Genomic DNA, 23,842 nt, shown 5'->3' with positions numbered 1-23,842 from the left:
TCTATGAGATGTGCATCTGCTAAATGAATAAATGTAAATCAAGTTATGAACGGACATCTGATTTCATCCGTATTTCAAAAAACAAGGACTCTGTATATAGGGAAGGACTGTTTGCCATGTACGCATTTTTTTCCTGCTTTGTTGTTGCCAGTTTATATTATAAGTCTAAGTGTAAGTGTAACATATGACTTTAGGTGTATGCTATATAAAGAAGTCATTTTCTGTGACAGGCTCTTCTTCTTTAAAGCAAAGTGTTGTTAAAGGATATGGGAGGTCTATTGAGAATGTCTGAGTCACTTTATGTGGTGGATGACATGACATAACCTGTTCTCTCTGAAGATGGAACCAAGCCCCTTAGTTTTCATTCAGCAGTAATGAGAAAGACTGATGTGGTTAATGGCCACTTGGAGTGAGTAATGCCCATTGCATTTGCCCAGAGAGCAGGATGCCTTGAAGCAGCAGCTGGTGGAGGGCGACACGGAGGAGTGGCAACAGACAAGTGGCTTTGCAGGGCTGGAGAGAGTGGGGGGTGTGGATTTGTCCTTCATCAAGGGAGATGAGGTCAATGCCTGTGCTCAGCTGGTAGTTCTCAGCTACCCTCAGCTGGAGGTAAGTCTTTGTGCATTCTTGTGAAGTGTAGTTCTGGACACATGGCTTGAAATCATTCAAGTGGAAATAGTGTATCCCACTGAACTGTGCTGTCCCATTAATGGTAAATTTGTTGTTTGTGGATCAGTGCAAAGTCCAATATTATTAGACTCTGAACTTGTTAATTCTCTGCTTTTCCACAGTGAGATGAACTACATGTAACACCATCCCACATTTTTAGTGAAGGACAGTATTTACTGGCCTCAGCAAAATTTGCAATATATATATTTTAAAGTTTTGGGAGTGAGGGCAAGCAAACCGGCTGTTTTAGTTTGACAGTGCTCTTATAGGCTTAATATACAACACAAGGCCAAATTTTATACAATTGTTTTTTTCATATTTCTGAAGAAAATAACAGTAGGGGGGCGCGGTGGCATGGAGGGTTTGGCCTGTGCCTGGGGTTCGAGTCCCACTTGGGGTGCCTTGTGACGGACTGGCGTCCCGTCCTGGGTGTGTCCCCTCCTCCTCCAGGCTTACGCCCTGTGTTGCTGGGTTAGGCTCCATCTCACTGCGACCCTGCTTGGGACAGGCAGTTTCAGTCTGTGTGTGTGTGTCTGTGTGTGTGAAAATAACAGTATTTTGAATTTATCTTTGACTGAAAGAGAAAACATAAAACCCAGGAGTAAGATTAATTGTTCTTGCTTCATGAATTACTGTCAGTTAGAATACTGCTGTAGTTCAACAGTCTGTAAAATCAAATCAATGCACTGTCTTGCCAATGCTTAAAATAATGAAAGTTATTGTTTAATTAACAGGTTGTAGAAATTTGTCCCTTTACATTTGTATTGCTTTCTTTTGGATTACTGATCTGTTTTCTACTAAGAGCAATCCTCCCAGTGGCATCAGTGGTGCTATACAGAAGCAGCAGCTATGCGAGCTATAATCTGCCCTTTCCCAGCTCTTGTATGAAGACAGCCAGATGGTGACCCTCACTACCCCTTATATTGCTGGGTTCCTGGCCTTCCGGGAGACGCCGTTCCTGCTTGAGGCTTTGCAGCGACTGAAGACGAAACAGCCAAGCCTGATGCCTCAGGTCAGGAGTTGGCCATCACTGCATCCTTTTCAGTTCTCATGATCAGAGTATGCAAATAGCAACACTGGTGCCCCTAAGAGCATCAACACAATGGCTGTAGTGTCGCCCACGAGGCTTTACCGCCATCAGCCAGTATACTTAACCTATTTTGTCACTTGGCTGACACTTTTTTACAGAGCAGCCTATTTATACTGCTGGGCAATTCACTTGAGCAATTCAGGTAATTCAGACCCCTCCTGGACTTTAAAGCAGTACCATTCATTTGAACCAGTATCTTCCATTTTAGTATTCTTTGTCTTACAGCACTATAGTACATGCTGTCCTATGGTACCTGCTGACTTAAATGCTTACGATGTAGTTGCGAGACATCACACATAGTATAATCTGTCACATAGCATTTTTCATGGCTGTCATTGAAGTTAGTTATTCTGTAAGACCCAATTTAAGAAGGAGCTGAAATCAGCATTCAACACCAAGAGTCTATTAAAAAAAAAATTGTCTTCTGTTTTCCCAAAGGTTGTCTTTGTGGATGGAAATGGATTGTTTCACTACAGAGGTGAGTTTGGAGAGTAGCCCAAAGGCACAGCAGGGCTTGTACTCGGTTCTATTGTGTAATATTACAGCTTTATCAGATTTTTTTTTTTTATTTTATTAATTTTGCTCTGTCCTCTCCTGGGCCTGTGTGTTTATTTCACTCGCCTTTATCTGTTCCACTATCAATATCCCCAAGTGCGAGTCAGGGTTTTTCTTTCCCAGATCGTTACCTTATTGGAAAACACAACAGTGGTATTAATAAAGAGCCCAAAACACAAGCATCCTGAGTAGCTTTGCATTGATTCTCCTGCGGAAAATAGGCTTGAGAAGGAAGGACTATACCTGTCATGTAATCAGAAAACATCCGTATGTTTTGTACAGGTTCAGGACTTTATTTTCTTTGTTTCGATCCGCTTCTTTATCTCCAACATAAATTAAATGTCCAGTAAATTATAACTGTTTATGATTATTTTTGCCCTTTACATAAGTGATTTCATTGAGTTTGAACTGTGCACAGTGATTCAGTCCAGAGAGAAGAGGTGGCTGTTAAAAGAAATTTGCATTAGAGCTGCATATGGTGCTTTGGAAAAAAGGGAAATAAGGAAAAATAGAGATTTTTTAAAGTTATGGATTCTGAATTTCTCAAGTCTACAGAGCACTGATTACGGAAATAAAATTTTGTAAATATATTTCACATATTATGTAAGTGTTATTTCCAGTCACCAAATTGTGGAGTTAGGACTTCAAGGCTCTACAGTTTAATGATGTGTCATGATGGTGCTGTCCCCCCTTGCAGAGTTTGGTGTGGCCTGCCACCTTGGGGTTCTCTCTGGCTTGCCCTGTGTAGGTGTAGCTAAGAACTTGCTACAGATGCAAGGGGTACTAAGGAGTGAGGAGCATCTGTCCCAGGTGAGAGTCGTGCACAGACTCTGAGCTGGCTCTGAATCAACAGGCCAGGCACCTGGCCTACCTACTGTACGACACTAACCCCCCCCCGAGCATGCACCTTATTTTGATTCTAATTGTGGAGTTAAAGTCACATATACACGATTCACTCATTCATTTATTATATTTGACTGCTTGTTCTGTGTAGGATCATGATGGTGTGGCTCATGTCTTGCAAGCACAGGGTGCTAGGGTAAGCAGGGTATTCCCTAGATGGGATGCCAGTCCATCACAGGGTAACATATGTACATCCAGTAGTACAGTTCTTTATCTTTTTCTATAAAGAGTCAAAGGTAACACGCTTAAATTACTTATTACTATACTAATTTTGGGGGCACGGTGGCACAGCGGGCTTGGCCGGGTCCCGCTCGGGCGGGTCTGGGGTTCGAGTCCCACTTGGGGTGCCTTATGACGAACTGGCGTCCTGTCCTGGGTGTGTCCCCTCCCCCTCCAGCCTTACGGCCCGTGTTCCCGAGTTAGGCTCCGGTTCACCACGACCCTGCCGTGACAAGCGGTTTCAGCCTCTGTGTGTGTGTGTGTGTGTGTGTGTGTGTGTGTGTGTGTGTGTGTGATTATACTCATTTTTTGTTATTTAGAAAATAAACACGCATAATTTTAAACAAGATTTTACTAATTAAAAAAGGCCATATTATGCACTCATCGGTGCTAAAAAACCAGATTCAGATCAAGTAAGTAACGTTAAGTCTAGTGTATTTTGCAAGTATTTGTTGAGACCTTGCTTCTTCTTTCCACTCTATATATTGTATTGGTTGAAATGCTAGTACTTTTTTTAATTTGTTGTGTTGTAACAAGTCTGTAACAACTATTTTTTAATCATAGGCATGTTTATTATATAATAAATGTGTGGAGCACTCACATTGACACGGTTTTGTTTGTTCTTGCAGAAAATATTGAATGTATCTTGAAAGTAGTCGTGTTTCAGCACTGTAGTGTGGAAATTGTGGACACTAGCACTCCACAGGGGCTGAAGAGCTCCCATGTAGCTGTAGAAGACTGCAGCTGAGATGCTGAATCGGAGTTTTAGTGGCAGTGGTATGTGTGTGTGTTTGTTTTGCAGCTTTATGTAAGTTAAATAGGTAGCGGCTGTCACCACAGTGACTGTCTAACATCTGTGGGTATGTACTTTCGTGGAGAATTTGTGCCGGTCTGCTGCCCACAGGACAGGTTTGTGTACTTGGCACAGGATTGTGAACATGAGCAGCTGGCCCTCTCTTCCATGTCACACTCTCCACTGTGGTCTTCATTTTGTCAAGCAGTACCTGCCTTCAGTGCTCTTACTTGTGAGATGAAGAGATTTATATCCGCATTGTTGTTACAGGCAGGAATAAACATACATTAACACACACATGTTAATAAATATTCATTTCATTCATGTTTTAGGAATGCCGTTTCTTGAACAAAGACACTTTTGAAGGCGGCTTCTTAAATGCCATTATTTTGGGGAAAATGATTTACTAGAGATTTACTGATACACGAGAGCAGAAATTATTTTGGCCTTTAATTGCATTACGCACAGCTTCAAGGTAGTTTTAAATTGAACCACTAAGCATTTAATTCCTAAATGTAATAATGCAAATCCCAGTTTGTATGGATTAAAAATTAGTACAATTGGTTTTGTCTTTAATGTCTTTGGAATGGAAGGTGGGAGGAGAGGGTTTAGTGATAATCCTGCTTGTGAACTCAAAATAACATGTTGTCTCCAGGGAGTTGGGGTCATCTGTTTCAGTGAGAAAAATCAGAAGCAAATTGCTTGTCTATCGAATTTTGGGTTTTGGTTCAGCAGAAGGTGTACAGCGTATGACTTTACTGTGAGTCTCGTCACATTGTATGTATGTCCTGGATGTTGTGTCCAGTTTTCAGCTCTCCAAGCTCCACTTTTAATCACCCTGCTACAGTTGTCACAGAGTAAGGAGGCGCAAGGGCACAGACAGGTAGAGGACAGAGAGCGATACAGAAGAGACCTCAGGTTACTCGGAGCAGAGGGTCCCAAATGGCGCAAGGCCAACAGTCCATGCAGCACTGACGGTTTGAGGATTAGCATCGATGATAATGCTGGAACACAATCCACCAAACCGTAATTACAGAGCACTAAGCTTACAGCTCACTGTCCCCACGACGACTTTGTGTTTTGCATAGTTATTCTCAGTGCTCAGCATTGCGTCTCACCCTCCCTTTCCTCCGGTCCACCCACAGCTCCCTTTGGCGGCTTGTTTTATGGCTGTTTAGATTAAGGTTATCAGTTAAACTCATCTCTGAGGAGAGAAGGTTTGCATCACTCGAGAAATAGATAAGCACTATGGGGTTATAATTGTATCTAATTTAGGTTGCAGACACTGTTGTGCTAATCCGCCAGTGCTGTCTATTATGGATAGTGATGTTTCAGTGAGTTCCCTTACTGAGCCGCAGACTGGGAGCTATATTGAGTTAGTTGGGTATTGGGAATGGCAAAGGAATAGCCCTGTTGCACTGGTGTTTAGTGAGTCCTCGTCATTCCAGATGAGACAAGAGACTGGATGTCATCATTACGACAGGGCTATCTGGTTTCAGGCTTGTCAAATCTTTCACTCACTGAGTTGCACATTAGGGTCAAGTTAGTGGCCTGAAAATATTTGTACAGAGTTGAGTCATTAGCTTAGTTTACAAATGAAGTAATGGGTGCTTGAACCATCATTTTATTGTGTCTGCCTTGTTCGCTCTTTTTTATTGCTTGGCGTGTGTCCTGTTCTGCTCTGTCTTCCACAAAGAGACATGTCTTTCGGGAAGGTTGTTGTGCAGCCGAGTGGCAGTCGCAAAGGCAGCATTGTCTCTGTAGCGGTCAACCTGCTCTTTTTCACATTCCTCATGAATGGGACAAACTGAAAAGGAGGGTATTCCTCTTTTGGGAGGCATTTGCCACAGAATAGCCTGGTGGCATCCAAGAGAACCCGAACAAGAGGAAGCTGCGTTTAGCACGTGGTCAGGATTTGATTGGCACAACACCACATTACCGAGGTCATGAGTTTGACTGTCTAGGCTGCTCTAATGCCGTGCCGCACAAGACAGATAAGAGGGAACTCCAACGCCTCTGAGCAGCTCTGACCTCTTAAGCCTTCTCAGCTGTCGTTGTGTAATGGACAATCCTGTCTGATGGACTCACAGCATAAAGAACTTGCGGATAAGAACTCTGCTTGCTGGGCCTCTTAAAAGTTGCCCTGCTTCAGCCACCTCAGATTACACCCATTTCAGTTGACTTTAAGACTAGTGTATGTTTTTCTTTTCACAGTCTTGTTTAATTCCAGGAGAGCAGTGTAACAGAAAGAAGTAGTATTGTTCCCCAGCGTTAGAAGCTGCATTTTTCTCCTTCTCTAAAGTTATTATATATAAAGGTTTTTAAAACTGGGGGTGCGGTGGAGCAGCAGGCTTGGCCAGGTCCTGCTCTCTGGCAGGTCTGGGGTTCGAGTCCCGCTTTGGGTGCCTTGCAGTGGACTGGCATCCCGTCCTGGGTGTGTCCCCTCCCCTTTCAGCCGTGCGCCCTGTGTTGCTGGGTTGGGCTCCGGTTTGCCGCGACCCCGCTTGGGACAGGCGGCTTCAGTCAGTGTGTTTGTGTGTGTGTGTGTGTTTGTGTGTGTGTGTGCGCTTGCGTGTGGGTTTTTTAAAAGAGTACTTTTTTTATGTACTCAAGTGTGATTTGCAATTATACTTACTGTATAATGTAATACAGAATTGTTTTTTCCCAGCGAATATACAGGTGGTCCTCATTTTACGATGGGGTTACGTTCCGCGAAACCCATTGGAAGTCAAAAATATCGTAAGTTGAAAATGCACTTAAAACACCTAATACTCACCTCTGCGTGACAGACTGGGAGATCCGGATCGCTGCTGCTGCCCAGGATCACGAGAGAGTATTGTACTGCGTATCGCTTGCCCGGGGAAAAAAATCAAAATTCTAAATTTGAAGTATGGTTTCTACTGAATGTCTGTTGCCAGCTCACAATCGTAAAGTCGAAAAAAATCGTAAGTCAAACCATCGTAAATCGAGGACCACCTGTATGTAGGATTGACAAGAGCTTTTTTGTGAGTTAAATACTGTAATAATACAGGCAGTCCCGAGGTTACGAACATCGGAGTTACATACAACCCATAGCTACGAACCACCCCCTTAATGACCAGAAGTTTTTTTTTTTTTTTTTTTTGTCACGCTTAAGTAACAACTGAAAACTTCAGAATTAAGCCTATTAAAAATTCAAGTTACTGTACATACAGTGGTTTGTAATTACAAACAGGCGCTACTTTGCGACATGCATCTAAATATTGCGTGTCTACTGCGGTTCGTCGGTTCATGGGCAGGGCACATGAGCCCGAGTTAGGACAAAGACTTCCTTGTTTTCAGTCGGACCACGTTGCTGTTAACAGTGTCTCATGTATTACTGTATTTGGCTTTAATTTTTTTTGTTTTTTCCCTCCTATCCATGGCACCAAAGTGTAAATGTGATGCAGGTGATTGTGATTCATCCAAGAAAAAGCAACACATCACGATTGAAACTAAAGTGGAAATAATAAAGCAAAAGGTGAAATGCCAATGAACATTGGAAAAGCGAACATTAAAGTTTCTTTAATGTTTTGCATGCTCTCTCTCTCTCTCTCTCTCTCTCTCTCTCTCTCTCTCTCTCTCTCTCACACTCTCTCAGAGGGAGCACTCTGCTATAAAAGACACTTCTCAACCTCTTTCCAGTTGCGGAATCTCACTCTAGACAGCCATCCCCTCTGCGTTCTCAAACCGACCTCGCTTTGGTCTTCCAAGTCCTGTCCTTCATTGTTCCCCAGTCCCGTTCCACGTCTCTCTGATAACGACCGCCCGTCTTGTCCCTTGACCATGATTTCGGATCCTCACCTGTGTTCAGTTCGCCGATCGACTGACCGTCCATTCTCCCATCCCCGACCACGAGAATACGTATAGTCCTTTGATTCCGAATAAACGATCCTGCACTTGGGTTCAGCCTCTTCCGTGTCCTCTGTTTATCATGACAGTAGTAACATTTATTATTATCGCTTATCTTATGTCTCTCTCAATTATAAATGCTGTAGTTACATTTATTATTGTTGTTATCATTATTATAGTTGCATCATTACATTGTATTATTATTATCATTATCAAAGATGTTTTAGTGTATCCGGAAGTGTTTCTTTAATATTTTTTTAATGCATAGAAAGGTACACAGAATACAATATACTAAAACAAACAGTTGAACAACTGATGTTAGATACCCATCATACCTAACCATTTCGACTTACTTCGTAACCCAGGGACTGCCTGTATAATATAATAACATGATATAATAGTAAATACTTCCTGTCAAAGTTGAAGAGATTTGAAAATAACTTTTAGTGATTGTGTAGCCTTGGAGGAATAATGCAATAAACAAATGAAGTGTTAAATCAGGGAATGTTTATATATGTCATTGTTAGACAGGCGGGGGAAGAAAGCAGAGAAATGATTTGGGAGAGTTTAATTCTGAAGCAGGCAAGATGTAAATGAATTAGGCTCGAAAGAAGTGGTTGTATAACCCACCATACATTGTGCAATGATAGAGAGGTGACTTTTGCTGTCAAAGTCAGGAAAGTGCTGTCTTGTTCTGAATGTGGAAACCTTGGTAAGTCTGGTTCTTTCATGGTGTGTCAGACCCCAGCCAGACCTTTCCGTGCAGCCTTTCAGCAGGAGTGGGTTACAGCATACAATATCTGCATTCATTGAATTTCCAGGGATTGGAGGGGCGCCTGTGGAGGACACCGTGTCTGTCCAGCGCCTGCAGCGTGCCTCTTTGATTATCTTTTTACAGGGTTAGAGGGGTAGTCTGTGTCTCTCGTTCAAACATTTGAAGCTGGGTATTGATTAGCACCTACTTCATTCTGTGGCCCTGTATTCCTCCTGTTTCTTCAGCCAGAGGGACACAGAGGTCTCCCACACAACTACCTTGGGAGGCAGAGTCTGACAGAGCAACCATCTGTGCACAAACTGCTCCATCAACACGGTGCTAACAGACTTGCATCTGTCTTTAAGGACTTTGTCTTCACAGTTAGTTCTCAGTCAGTTTATCATTTCTGAATACCTATACCACACTGCTGCTAGGCATAAAGTGCTAGAGATTCATGTTTTTCATAGCGCAGCTTGCTTTGAGCACTCTGGCGGTACAGGGGCTATGCTCATTTGCAAAGACATCATGTTACACGGGTGTAAAGAGCCTTTTTCTCTCCGAAAGTGATCTTTTGTTTACTGCGCTGTTACCAAGGAGATAATTACTGTGTTTGTGTCTGCATTATTCTATCCACGGACTAACGTTTAAAGTATGGCTTATTCTTTCAAGTGGCTTGCCATAAACGTAGTTATTGAAGTTCATTGACAGCTCCCTGGGATTTAATTAAGACTAGAGGTGTGATTTGTCTTCATACAGATGTGTTTTAATTAAGTTACGCTCAACGATTTAATAGTGTTAATTGCACATGTAAAGGTGCATTGAAGTTAGTAGCTTGCATCTGTTACCATTAGGAATGTTTTATGTGAATTTTTGAAAGATTGTAGTGTTGCATCTTGTAAACAGTGACAAATAAATCATGTCATCAGTGGAGTACCTGTACTGCAGGTGAGAGATTGACATCTTTCTTTCTGTGTAGATCAGAGCCCTGAAGAAGGGTGGAGACTCCTTCCCTCTGACTGTTGCCTGTGGTAGAGTCCTGGGAAAGGTAAGGAACATCCTATCACATGGGACCAGGCCAGCTGCATAGTGGGTACACTTGGGGACCAGTACTCCATTATTCATTGATTACGTTGTATATCTGCTTAGAAGCTTTTTTTTTATTAAAAGAAACTCATATAGACTACTGTTTGAAACAACAAAAGCAATTTGGACTTTACATATTTCCTACGGGTACACCGACAATTTCCTCTTTGGGATTTAAGCCAGCAACCACTTTGTTACTTCATGTCCCGAAACAGCGCAATCCAAGCAGCAGGCTGTTGTATAGCAGGTGCTTAACTGCATGTTGAAAGCACTGTCTCTGTGAATCTTGTCTACGAAGAACCAGCTTAGCTCCCTTTTCCCTATTTCTCTCAGGCCCTGCGCAGCTCGGATAAAAGCATCAAACCTATTTATGTCTCTGTGGGTCACCGCATCAGCCTTGACACTGCTGTGCAGCTCACCCATGCCTGCTGCAGGTACAGAGTGCCAGAGCCCATTCGACAGGTAAGCCACTCCATCCAGCACATGGGATTGCAGCCTTTATGCACACCTGTCCATGGCCACCCCAGTGTCACTACATCCAAGTGTGTCCAGTAGATGCAAACTAACACCACTTTCATTAAATCATTTGTCCAGGTGAATCTGGTGAACGAAAAAGCTAAAAATCCCATTGTTTGCTGTGTATGTGATGTTTTCTGTGAATGATGAAATGTGGTTGCAGTGCTAGTTTAGAGCACGGCCAAAACAAATACTGAGATTTCTCCATTAAGCCAGTGATATGTTTGTTCAACTTTCACACATTTCAGCCACTAGGAAGCGCCATTCCACTGCAGATGAGCAGTGGCTGCTTGCGCTGCATTCAGCCCTTAGTAAAGAAAGCATTGCTGCGACACGGCATATTTCACCTGCATATCGCTTGTGTCACCATTACAGATTTCTCAGTGCCAAGAAAACCTTTGTGCATTTGTGTGTTTCTTTCACCTATTGCTGAAAGAAGACCTGTCCTTTTCCTCTGAATCACTAACTGTTTACATGACATTGTGGCACTGAGGTTGACGGTCTTGTGTGAACACAGAGTGAGCAGTGGGGTTTATTCACTGTCGGAGCAACAGCAGCACTTTCACTCTCTAGACAGTCATCGAGGTCGACCCTCCGAAAACTGCTTGATGCTGGCAAGCCTCCTAAAAGCAACTAGAACAGCCTCTCTGGAGACACCAGTTGGGTTGCTGTAGTGTAGCGTTGCACACTGGTTGTTAAACACTGAATTGCAATTCACAGAAGGGGCAGCCTCTGCTGCGGTTCCAGGAACTCTACACGTGTGGTTTAAATATATTTATGGAAGCTCTTGTTCTGGTACGGGGGTACAGGGACGTCCCTGGGTGGCGAAGAGTTATATGCGGGGGAGGTAAAGGGCAAGAGGGCTTGGTGAGAGGGTTGTGTGGGCCAGTGGTTCTGAGAGGGCTCCTCAGCCAGACCCAAGCTTATGCAGAGGCTCCTCCAGGGCTGCAGTCAGAGGAGCTGCCCACGTTCCCTCACCCAGTGTGTCCCCCCTCATTTGACTGCACACATTAAAATGGAGAGAGAGAGAGAGAACGAGAACGAGAGGAATGCCACGTGCCAGTTCTCCACACGGCTAAAAAAGATGACATCATTGAAGCACTCTGCAGCCGTCCACCGGTCAAGCAGAATGAATGCAGAACTCATGATACCCGTGTGCTATGAGCTGAGTGGTTCTAACCAAGTTTTGTAATTCAGTAATCGGACCCTACCCATGAACTAACTTGTGACAAAACAAAAGCTTTTGTTAATAAAACTCATCAAACCCATCAGGTTCTACACATCAGACCCTTTAGCGAATACTGCTAATGCAACCCTACAATTTTTGCTTATCTAGCACTGTGATTCCCCATACAGATTAAAAACTATGGTTCTTGCTTATGAGATCCAAAGGTCATACTAGAGCTAATCCAGTATTTAATACTACAGACCAAAAGCGGTCGTCATTACTACAGATCAAACACCTAAGTCCTGATTACTGTTCAGTTTATCATAACAGGTAGTTCCCACTAATCAAACCTTGTTTTTCACACTTTAGGAAACACCTTACAGTTTCTCATCTTAAAGCTCTGCAGTTCTTACCATTTATAAAACCCATTTTTTGATGATCAGCTGAGGCTGCAATAAGAACATGTTGAAATCAAAAATCTGTAATGATATGGAAGCACCAGCCAGCCCATCAGCACAGGGTTTGCAGGAATGGGGCAGTGGGCAGCAGAAAAATCTCTCAGCTTTAACATTTTTGGTGGTCTTGCCTGGGCCAGGAAGCACTTAAGTAATTTCAAAAGGCTTACCTAACCTAAGGATGACATTAAAAGAGGAACCACCTACCAACTTATCAACACTTACAGAGCTTCTGCATGTTTGTGGAAAAACCTTATCAGGCATACAGCTGATACATTCCTCCGTGGTCTAAGTGGTTCGGTCCACTTTCTCGATAAAAGGAGGCTGAATTTCTCAGGCCACTCATCTGTGTCTTTCACTGTAGTTTGTTGTGACTTCTAGACAGCAAGTTCATAGCCTTTGTTTGACTCTGTGTGCTCTCTTGTTCCTGGTTCTAGCAATTGCTCTCCCTGTCTCCCACAACTGGGGGGCCATATCACAAGGGCATATGTCACTTTCACCATGTTTGGTATAGCCATCTGAAGCATTATGTTACAAATTTTATAGAAGAACTAGAGCTCTTTTTTCATAACTTACTAAAATCTCAGAGCACCAGATTATTGTGGTTGTGTACAAGACAAGGTCAGAGTTGGCTGGTTTTTGCTGGCAGGCAGATTCTTCATCTGTGCCAGGTTTGAAAAGCACCTGAAGAAACGCTTTAAGCTGAAAGAGAGGCTAATATTATATAGTCCAATCCTGGAAAACAACAAATTTTTCATAATCAGCCCATGATGGCCTTCAGCGCATGTTCATTAATTAATCCAAACAATAATCAAGTAAGCTGCTTAACAGTTTGTCCAAGAAAAAAGCTACAGACATTACTGGCACTGAGGTTAAGATTGCCTATCCTTGCAGCTATGGCAAAGGAACTGTGTTTTTGTGTTTTGTAACCATGAGAAGAGTCGTGGCATTACAGAGAAATATGGAGAGGCTTATTTATGCTTGGAATCGTAAAATTCTAGTATAATGACACAGGGGAAAACCGCACAACTCACAAACAAAGGGTTTGCTCTATTTCTGTAGCTGCAGGTGTTAACCAGAGCTCATGACTCTTTCCAGATGAGGAACATTTTCTGGACATAACCCTGTGTCATCTAGAAAAGGTTTTTTAAGCACAGAAAAATCATTCGGTAGTGGCTTGGACATGGAAGGAAGAACCAAAGCAGACAGTTACACCTGGCGTGTCTGTACCTACTGCTTGCCTTTGGATTTCAGGTTTCTCAGTTACAGTTACATCAGTTTCCATTGTCTTTCACATATTTTTGTTTGCCAGTCAGTGTTATCACATTAGGTCAGTCTGCAGTGTGTTGTTTAATAATTCCAGTCCTTCATACCCTTGAGAAAGACTCTCAAAGTCCAGGAAGAATCTGGTAGTATATTTAGGCAAGTGATTAATACATCCTAATCGCTGCCATACCTGCTGCGTCACGAATGTGGACCATGACTGCTGGAAGGTATTTTCCTCGAAAGCAGTGGTGAAAATTGTGTCCTGACACAGATGTGTCACAATGGGTTACCTGAGTTTTGCATTTGCAGACAGGAGTGCATCAGGTATTATGGGAAAGGAGCATGTTGAAAACAAGTTATAAAATTGTATGTGCCTCAGCAACAGAGTTCTGTATCAGGATAATGTGGAAAAGCCACGATAAATGCATTTAATTGTTTTTTTAATTGCATATAAGAGAAGCTAACATTTAACACCATGTGCTTTCTTGTACACATTTACAATATACAGTGCTGCTTGAAAGTATGTGCACCCCTTGTGTCCCTTAGTTTTACCACAATTGTTATTTAATGGGAAGCAGTCTTTCTGATCTGACATAATAGGTGTCGTTACTAATTCCGTATGTTGGTTTAGAGGAAATCATACGTGTAGTATAAAAACGGAAGTAGTGCAGGTGCAAAAATAAGGGAACCCCAAGCTGCATTGTTTAAGATCTAGATTTAAAATTCATTATTTACTTTTTGTTTTTAATTTATTTTATAGAAAAATAATGACCATCCCTATAGGACTCGTATAGTTTCAAGCAGCACTGTAGAAAGGTGTCTGATGCTATTTTATCTGCCGTAATCAAGAAGCTTGATTTCTTTTGCCAGCAGTAACCAACAGCCTTATGGTATGTTTGTTTTCTTGTAAGTGATGTCAAGCTTTTCTTATTTTTGTAAGTATTGCACCAGCATCTTTTGCTATTGCAAAGCGGGCCACTTTCTCAGCTGACTTTTCTTTGTATAAATTCAAAAGATGTGAATTAAAATATTACAAATATTTCTTCCTTTGCATAGTAGGACTTCCTTAGTGTGTGACTAATTGGACTTATTCCACTTTCATTGTGCAGGTTCAGCCAAAAATACTACCATGCAATTTATCTGCAATTCTTTTAAGGGAATGGATGTGTACTATGGCTACAATAACATGATACAACAAGCGTGTATGATCAAACTTAAGTTTTTATCATGTGACACCTGTATTGATTATCATGGCAGCACTAGGTCTATATGATGTATACACACCATTCTAAATACTGAAGATAACCCACAAATGCCTTTCTGAACATCACAATAATCCATTTATATGATGAGTGGTCATTAGAGATTAAGTTCTGGCACCAACTAATTCACTTAAGATACTTTATTTTAACTGCATATGATTGTTAGGTGTGTGTGTGTGTGTGTGTGGCTGCCCGGCTGCCCTGTGGTGGACTGGCGTCCGGTACAGAGTTTATGCCCCTTCGTGCCTAGTGCTTCTGGGATAGGCTCTGGATCACAGTGGCCCTGTGAAGGACAAGCAGTTACTGAAACTGGATTGATGGATAGATTTCTAGGCTCCTGAAATCCTACACTCAACTCAGATAACATTCTGTAAAGATGTTTTCACTCATCATGAGCTGCTAATCGTTTGCAATCCATAAAATGACTAGCTACTGATATATAAAGCAGCCTTTTATCCGGCAACATTCATGAGAACTTTTTTCCATTTTTTGTTTGATCTGCCAGACGAGTCGATTAAATAACTTTCACATTCTTGGCAAATAACAAACCATGTCTTGAAGGGTGATTGTATTGACTTTAAGACTTTAGGATCAGGCATTTTGTTGAGATGTAGGTATTTTTTTCTTGATTACTGGTGTTTGCTGAAAAGCTGTGGCCCTGCTCTGCTCTTTGCCTTATGTCTAGTGATTATATTGACCAAACATCTTCTTAAAACATCTGACCAAACATCTTGATACAGCAATATCAAGATTTTTGCCTTTTAGATGGTATGTGTATAGTGAAATTCTTGGCTACATTTTTCTGTAATGAGAGAAAACATTGATAAATTAGACACTGACAATATAAAACAGAAATACACAACACTTCCAAGTCACCATACGCATATATCCGTCACATTTCTTATTTAACTATCATATTTAATTTATTAGTTATTCTTTTTCCTTTATTAAAAATATTCAGTTTTTAATATTGATAAATATTTAATTGAACAAGCCAGTATCCCCATACAGAGAATAATGTAACCATCCATTATCGATAACTGCTTGTCCAAAGCAGGGTCACAGTAAGCCGGATCCTGTCCCGGAAGCATAGAGAATGAGGCAGGATACACCCTTGATACGACACCAGTCCTTCGTAGAGCAATCACACACATAACATACACTAAGGGTAATTTGGAGTCATTAATTCACTTGTGCTTGGACTGTGGAAGAAAACACAAACACAGGCAAAACATGCAAACTCTACACAAAGCCTGATACAAACCCATATTTGTACCCATAGCCCAGGACCTGTGAGGCACCAGCGCTACCAGCTATACCACTATGCTGCCTTAGTAATATAATTTGTCATATAAAAAATGCTAAAGAATGTAAACATGTTGCAGTGATGATTCATATTTGCCCACAGTTTAAAATGTACATTTCTCATTTGCTAATGAGTCAGCAGGCAGAACTACATTTGGTTGTTCAGTGCGCCAAACTGACCAAAACCAAAGTTTGAGAATGCTGCAGAGTGTTTTCAGTCGAATGCCCACTCATTTAAATAAATCACTGTAATTACTTGGTTAACGGATCCCAGTGCATACGTGTCATTCTCACAGCCATAGAATACTTACTCTGAAGTGTCATTTGTACATATTTAGTAATATGTGTGTGCAGTGCTGGCAGATGTGTGTAAAGTACAAAGATTTTATGAAACACACATCAGTTGATGCAACCCAGGATATCTTTTACCTCATTAACTAGGGGCACAGAAAAGAGGGAGGTGACAATGTGCCTTTGAAACCACTCCAGCACCAGACATCACTATGGATGGCTATAATTAGCAATTGCGGTTAATCATTAAGTAGTTGATTTGTGCTCAGATCAATGAATATTTTAAACTGAAATCATCATTATAACATAACACTCTCAGGACTGTAATGCTGAAAAAAAATTTCATTTTGGTTTATTTCTTGCAGGACATTAGAAATCAGTCTTTCTGTCTGACTAATCTGCATCAGAAAATGGGGTTCTCTCAATATTTTTTTTTTTTAATTTCTGCTTGAAAGATTTGTGTGAAAGCAGCTTCCTGCCAGTATTCCCACTCCACATTCTGCACTGCCACTTCACGAAAAAGTGCATGCATTTTAGACACGTGCTCCGGTCTGAATTATTCAAGCTAAAGACCTGGGGTCGCTCATTTTGCCAATCTGGCCTCAAAGACATCCCAGCTCTGCATGTTCTGGCTAGTCTTAATGGAAATGAATGGTTGCATTTGGACTGCAGGGCCCACCCCCCATCCCAGGAGGTGGTAACTAGGTGTGAGAAATTACAGCTGCAAGTAATCAAATTCTTTCCTCTTCCTGCTTATTTCCCTTCTTGTGTTATCAAAGGAGATGAGGATTGAGTGTGCACAGATGTACCACGCACTGTGTAATTTGCCCACCATGTGCCATGTCTCTGCAATAGTAGAACTATGTGAGGTCAGGACATTGCTCTCTCTTCTTTTTCATCTAGACCAGCTGGGTAGTCAGTAGTACACAGGCTAAAGACAGCCTAAGGGGTGACAATTAAAGTCCCATGGGTGGCTTCGCTGTGACAAACTTCAACAGGACACTTGAACTGAAGTGTTTCAGTAAAATACCCAGCTGTATACACAAACTAGCTCATTCTGGACAAAAGAATCAGCCTAGTGACAAACTAAGATTATACTCCCCATGTTAACCCTATAGGCTGCATGTCTAAGCACAGAGTATAGATGATTAGAAAATCACGTGCACATCTCATGGAATTGAAAGCAGCGACAGTTGTACAGCTCCTTTTGCGTTGTTCCAAGTTATGCAACTAAGCTACTATCTGCTGAAGTATTTGTTTTGGACAGAGCAGTAGGAATCATTCATTACTTTAGTGGCAGTTGGTGATGTAGCCCATGGGCTACTGAATCATTTAAATCTATCAGTTCAACAGTACACAGTGAAAACAGCTCTAGCCTGTCGGCAGTGTGGCAAAGGAGAGAGGAGGCAGAAGGCTTGAGCCAATGGATGTAGAAAGGACTCTTGTGGGAAAACATTGCAGTCTTGCCTTGAGGTACCTGGAGTGAATCCAAGATTTCCTTAATCCCCTGGATGCATATCGAGCCAGAGTTGTGAAGTGCGAAGCTTCAAATGCCCACCTGCACACCATGCTGACCAGGCTCATGCCTGGAGGTCACACATAATACTGTAGATATAATGTTAGGGTAGGGGAGTTGGGGAATGGGGCAGTGATTGGCCAGCCCCTAACCTTGCTCACTCCTTTCACTCTCAGCCTATGTTTGTGAGGCTTGTGTATACTGTACTTCTCACCTCTCACTCCTCTCCTCTTTGGCTTCTTCCTCTCCCTCCTACTCAAGAAGCCCAGGGAGGAAGCCACACTATGCTCCGCTTTACTTTTCTGAAGAAGGTGTAGAAATCAGTCAGGACCTGCAGGATACTGCTCCTAGTGGTTCAGCAAACGGAGAACCCGGAGAACATCAGCCCTCTTGGTGGGCTTTTTGCCTGCATATTGCAGAAACATTTGAACTGCCTTAAACCAGAATCTTAATAATGATACCATGAGAAGGAGAGTTGTTTATGACTCACACTGTGAGACAGAGTAGTCCCAATGGAGCTAAACTCTACAGTCCTCCTCAGAAGAGTTTCTGATCTCCCCCTCTCCCCCTAGTGCCAACCAGTACCTCTGGCAAGGGCAGCTCTGCATACCCATGTTTACCATGGCTGGCTTAGGGCTCATATTGAAAGAGCCTCCTTGCAAAGCAGAGGAAATCTAGAAGTGGCCTGTTTTCTGTAATAAATCATTGCAATTAGCTGGCCAGGCAGCCAACTTTGATAGTGTCACATGCATGCTGTTGCGAAGCCAAGCCTCAATGAGCCTGTTTGGTGGCCTGAAGCTGATGTGCCTTTTTATAACTTGTGTCATGGGACTAATCTGCTTCTTCTGTTCATAGGCTGATATGCGCTCCCGAGAATACCTGCGGAAACACTACCAGTGCCTGGACACCCAGAAGTAGAGACAATAGCTGAGCTGGATGGGGGTTTCTGCAGGAATGGGAGGTTTGTATGACAGTCTGTTTAAGTTGTTTTCATGTTTAAGTGAGAGTTGAAAATGCTTTGGGTTAGTTTTGGGGTAGGTAGGTAAGATTGATTTGGAATGAAGGGGAGGTATTGGTGGGAGGGTACTGGGCAGGAGATAGAAAGGTCTAGGGGAGAGTGGAAAATTGGGTGTCTGGGTAAGGGGAAAAGTTTTTTTTGGGTGAAGGCAGCAGGATTTATGGACATGAGTGGGACAGGGCTTGGAATGGTGCAGGAGAGGGTTTGAGAAAGGGTGGTACGTGTAAGTAGTACTGTAAACTGTATATTCACATCTCCCTTGTGCACATAGACATAATAGGAGAAAGGAAGATTAGATATGAACAAGTAATTGGTATTATGTAAGGAAGTGTTTTCAGGACTTCGGAAAAGGGGTGTCATGAGGCCATAAGTAAGACCATTTTGCTGTGCCACCACTACCAGTATAGAAGTAGATGGCTCAAGTGGGCCAAGGGAGTGTGATGTAAGCCACACATAATGAAAAACCCATTTGCACTGTGGTCTTCTCTAACTATGATTAACATTGAGGCTCTTTAGTCCAACAGTTCTACACTGGTAATGCCTAGTGGCAAGCTCTTAATGGCATTATGAGGGTATCTTGAGGTCCCAGCACAAGGTGAAGAGCTACACCATGAATGCCTCAGGCAGAGCCATTCTGCTCTGCCTTTGATCCATCACTCGGCCTCAAATGGCAGCATCTGCGACAGCCCCACCCCCTCCACCTTGTGTACACTTCCTCCCCAGCCTGTCATCAAAGCTTCTTAGTCATCATGAGCGACGCAGGAGAAATCCGATCCCGAAGGATGCGCACGAAAAGAAGCCCTTTGAAATGAATATGACTGTGCAGTGCGATTGCCATTGTCCTCCTCTACCCATTGTGACCTTTGTTCCAGTGCTTCTCCACATAGAGGCTACCTCTTCATTTCTCTTCTTCCAAACTTTATTCTACTACTAAAAAAGATTTTTTGGATATGGTGTTGTCCCAGTCTGAGGACTTCTTGGAGCTTCAGCAGAAACGGTTTAACAAGTGCTTCCAGCTTATTGCCTGTCTCTGCGGACTCCTGTAAAGTTAGGTGGATTCAGCGCTCCTCTTCTGAAGCGGTGTTATATGGTAGATCAAAAATTGTGGCTCGCCGGCTCACCACATTTCCTTCTATTTTATTGAATTGTGTTTGATTACAAACTTGCATAACTACACACCTTAATCAGCATTGTGCTATATCTCATATTGTATGAAATGGGCACCTGGCAGTGTAGGTGTGGAAACAGGATGCCCTAGGTTGATGCCACCAGACTGTTGGGAAACACAATCATTTACAAGCTGCAGGCATTTTGGTGCATTTTTGTTCTACTGTTTTGTTGGTTGCTCAATGATTTTTCCAGTCCAGTATTTTTTTCTTTTTCCATAGTTTTTTACTGGAGCAAATGAAGTTAATCATCCTCCCTAGTGCTACAGCAGGGCATCTCCAAGGATTTGAATAATGAAATCCCCTACATGTTTGTAACCAATATGCTTACCTGCTCACCCTAATTTGGAACAGTGTGATGTGTTAAAGGAGAAAGCAGGAGGGATCTAAATCTTGGTTTCACATCTATTAGATCAGGCATTCGGTAGGATGGGAGAAGCATCTGGATACTCCTACTGTGTGTATAATGGGTCTTGTATGGACACGGACTGCAGAGGGAGCACAGGCAGTTTTGGAATAAATAGGATTCTCTCTCCATGCTAGAGATAAAAAGCAGATAGGAGAGGGGGAGATGAAAGACAAAGCAGCAGGAGACCAGATGAATAGCTCTGAGTTGCAGGGATGTGGAGGTTCGACAGGTTGGTGACGAGAAAGGGAGAAAGACTGAGAGCTGGAGGAAACCCATCTTTGGTCTGTGACTGACAAGTTTTTCTGGTGATGTGGTGTTCTGTTTGCGAGGTATTCCCTTCAAACACGAATAATCATTAGCTCCCACAACTGCCTTCCTTCATTGCTGTGAAACCGAGAGAATGTTAATACACTTGTACCGCATGCCAGTCTACCAGTGCCCATGGATTTTAGAAGTAAGTAACCAAGCAAACCACAGATCTTTGCCTGTTGCTGACCATCTCTGTGGCCTATGGTTCCTCCCAAAGCCCCAGGAAGGAAAAATCACACTTAGCCATTAACCCTGAAATAAGGCACCAGAAGGGCTGAAGGTGTTTCTAATTAAGTTCATGCTGATATACATATTTTACTGCCCTTTCCAAACAAGCAAATGTCAGGAAAATGTCAGGAAATGTGTTTATTAGGGTAGCTCACTGGGTTTCACTGATTGGTTCAGTGGGGAGTTTCAGGTCTTTACTGGAGCATCTCCAAAGGAGAAAAGAACCTCTAGACTGACACAAGTGCTCGGCTTCCCCTTCCTCGGCCCCTTTTACCACCATGCAGTGACCTTTGACCTGTCCAGCCCCGGGCATTGGAAAGTACAACAACTTCCTCCAGGCAGTGTTACCTGTCATCTGGACTCTATTGTTGTTTACCAGTGGCTGTGTCCAGAAGGCCATTCATTTTTGCCTTAATGGCTCCTCTAATTTGAAGTGCACTGGAGAGTTTTGCCTTTCTTTTTGACAAATATTTAAAAGTGTTCACTGGCCTAGTTCTCACCTTCATGCAATAAATCTTTTTGAAGGCGCAATAGATTTTTTTTATATTTTATTTTAAATTTCTTTAAAGATTTTGCAAGGTAGTAATGTCGCCTGGAGTGCAATCACTTGGGAGCCCGCCAGTTCTAGGGGGACTCCGCTTATTAAGGAGAGCGTCTGTGTGGCCTGTGCAATGTTCTGAATTACCCTCCCCAGTCACTTTTTTTACAAAATGCAATTATTGGAGTCCAAATTGTCTTGATATTTATATTGTATAGGGATTATGAAGGGATATGAGAATTGGTTCCAGGAGTCAGGGATGTGTTGTGAATTCAGCACCACGTTGAATAATTTAAGCTCAGACGTCTACAATTCAGGGATGCTTACCACATTTCTTCTATAGCAGATGGGGCTGCGGACTTCTCTGGGTTTCTGCAAGTGGACCTCCTCTTGAAATAAAATTGTTATCGATTTGGTGTTTTGAGCTTTGACTGAATATCTGAAATTTCCTTTGATGTGACTCAGTTTTTCTAGGCATTTAGGTTTATTTGGGTTTAAATTCTACCACAGTACCATAACTCTGTCCTTCACCATCTTGCCCTCCTTTGATTTATGAACAAACCCCCGAGGTTGAGATCATCTAGGATCGCATGTCAAAGTAATAGAAAATCTAGCTGTTCACCTTCCAACATGGTCATGCAAAGGGCAGCGTAGGTGCCCCAGAGAACCTTGGATCCATGACTGGTCATGGGTTCAATTTCCATTAAGTCTGCGTGGATTTTGGATGTTTTCCCCACGATTCCTCCCATAGTCCAAAGATGTGTTTCAGGGGAACTGCTAGCTCTATATTGGCTTGGTGTGAGTGAATGTGTAAGTGTGTGGGTCACAGTGCTCTCTTGTCTCGATAAGTAGATAACTGTAAGCAGCTTAGCTCAGTGTATCTATCATTGTAAGTTGCCTTGGGCAAAGGCAATTAGCTAAATACAAAATATGAATACTTTCCACTGGTCTCTGAGCCCCCAACGGGAGAGAGCAGCATGTTGGTCTGACCACAAACCAAACTAACCCTGGAGGATCAGAGAGAGACCTGATGGTTATAGGGCAGGCGTGATATCTGTCTTTTCTCTGTGTTTTGACTGTATTTGGAGTAATTTCTGTCTTGCTTGGTTTCCTACGGCCCCTTTGCAGATTTTCCCAGAATGCAGCAGGTTCTGAAGGTTTGATAAATACATAGTGCTGTGTTCATTTGTCATCGCCCCCACTCTGAGGCAGCGTGACAGCCCTGTGTCAGATGCCCCAGCAACTGCAAGAACAATCGCCCAAGAGGGTGACAGGGGTTGGAGGAAGTGGGGGGAAGTTTGTGGTGAGATAAGAGAGATGAATCTCAGACAAAAGTGAGAGCAGTGAAAAGGCAGGAATGCAACAGAGGGATTCACAGGATTACAAGATTAGAAAGAAGAAAACCAGGGAGACTGACAGGGAGGAAAAGTGACAAATTAAATTATAGGAAGAGTGAAGGGTGCTTTTCCAGAGTAACCTGTCAGGGCTGTGGTTACAAACAGCTGACAAGTCTGTCAAATGAGGGTACAGCTCAGAAGGCCATCAGCTAGTACACCTTTGTTATATCCCAGCATTCATGGTATTTGCTGGATCTTCTCAGAGCAGAGAACTTTAAGGCAGGAAATGAATCAAAAGCCACTGCTTCTTGGGTCTTAGGATGAATGGTAGCTGAGAAAGTGTATTTTCTGAACAGAAAGCAATTGTCTTAGAGCCAGCTCCAGGCTTAGACAGAATGTATGTATGTGTATGCTAAATCATGTTATTTAAAATTAATAATTGGGTAATTTTGGTTAATTTAATTAGCGTAATATTGGAATTTTATAAATAAGTCCTTTGCTGAATTACTGGAGAGGCTTAGGAAAGGGAAAGTGGTTACCACAATGATAGCAGGACGCAGAGTTGAAGGTGAACACAAAATCAGAGGGAGATTGTAGCAGGCTCCAGCCTGGCTATACCCATGCGCCTGGCCATGCCCAGGCCTGACTCATTGTAAATCTAGCTCAGGTGTAACAATGACACTATGTAGAAGAGGGAGTCACAGAGAGCTGCAGAGGGTTGTTTGTGTGTTGAAGTCAACAGTTTTTTTTTTTTTCCCCCCCCCAAAGTTGACAGTGTATAGCTGAGAGTGTGTTTTTCTGTGAAGGTCTATTGTGAACTTAAGAGATTGTTTTTTTTTAATGGCACATATAATATTACATTTACATTTATTCACTTAGCAGATGCTTTTCTCCAAAGCGACTTACAGTGGATACTATGTAGTGTTATCAGCCCACACACCTTATTCACCATGGTGACTTACACTGCTAGATACACTACCTACACTGGGTCACTCATCCATACATCAGTGGAACACACTCTCTCTGTCACTCACACACTATGGGGGAACCAGAACAGCATGTCTTTGGAGTGTGGGAGGAAACCCACGCAGACACAGGGAGAACATGCAAACTCCACACAGA

At 42.5% G+C, this 23,842-nt stretch overlaps 1 protein-coding gene across 1 annotated transcript in view; it reads left to right on the top strand.

Moving 5' to 3' along the window:
- Window positions 1–23,842, top strand: part of LOC108939989 (endonuclease V-like) — a 43,574-nt gene that overhangs the window by 4,578 nt on the left and 15,154 nt on the right. Inside the window, exons 2-8 of the mRNA XM_018761719.2 lie at window positions 438–609; window positions 1,547–1,681; window positions 2,198–2,237; window positions 3,012–3,124; window positions 9,830–9,898; window positions 10,270–10,398; window positions 18,571–18,676. Coding sequence (XP_018617235.1) covers window positions 438–609; window positions 1,547–1,681; window positions 2,198–2,237; window positions 3,012–3,124; window positions 9,830–9,898; window positions 10,270–10,398; window positions 18,571–18,633 — 721 coding nt within the window. The 3' untranslated portion in view covers window positions 18,634–18,676. The remainder of the gene's footprint in view (window positions 1–437; window positions 610–1,546; window positions 1,682–2,197; window positions 2,238–3,011; window positions 3,125–9,829; window positions 9,899–10,269; window positions 10,399–18,570; window positions 18,677–23,842) is intronic.

Source organism: Scleropages formosus, chromosome 20 (assembly GCF_900964775.1).
Source record: "Scleropages formosus chromosome 20, fSclFor1.1, whole genome shotgun sequence".
Classification (NCBI taxonomy): Eukaryota; Metazoa; Chordata; class Actinopteri; order Osteoglossiformes; family Osteoglossidae; genus Scleropages; species Scleropages formosus.
Note: the sequence above shows the minus strand (reverse complement) of the source record. Positions and strands in the feature narration are given on the sequence as shown.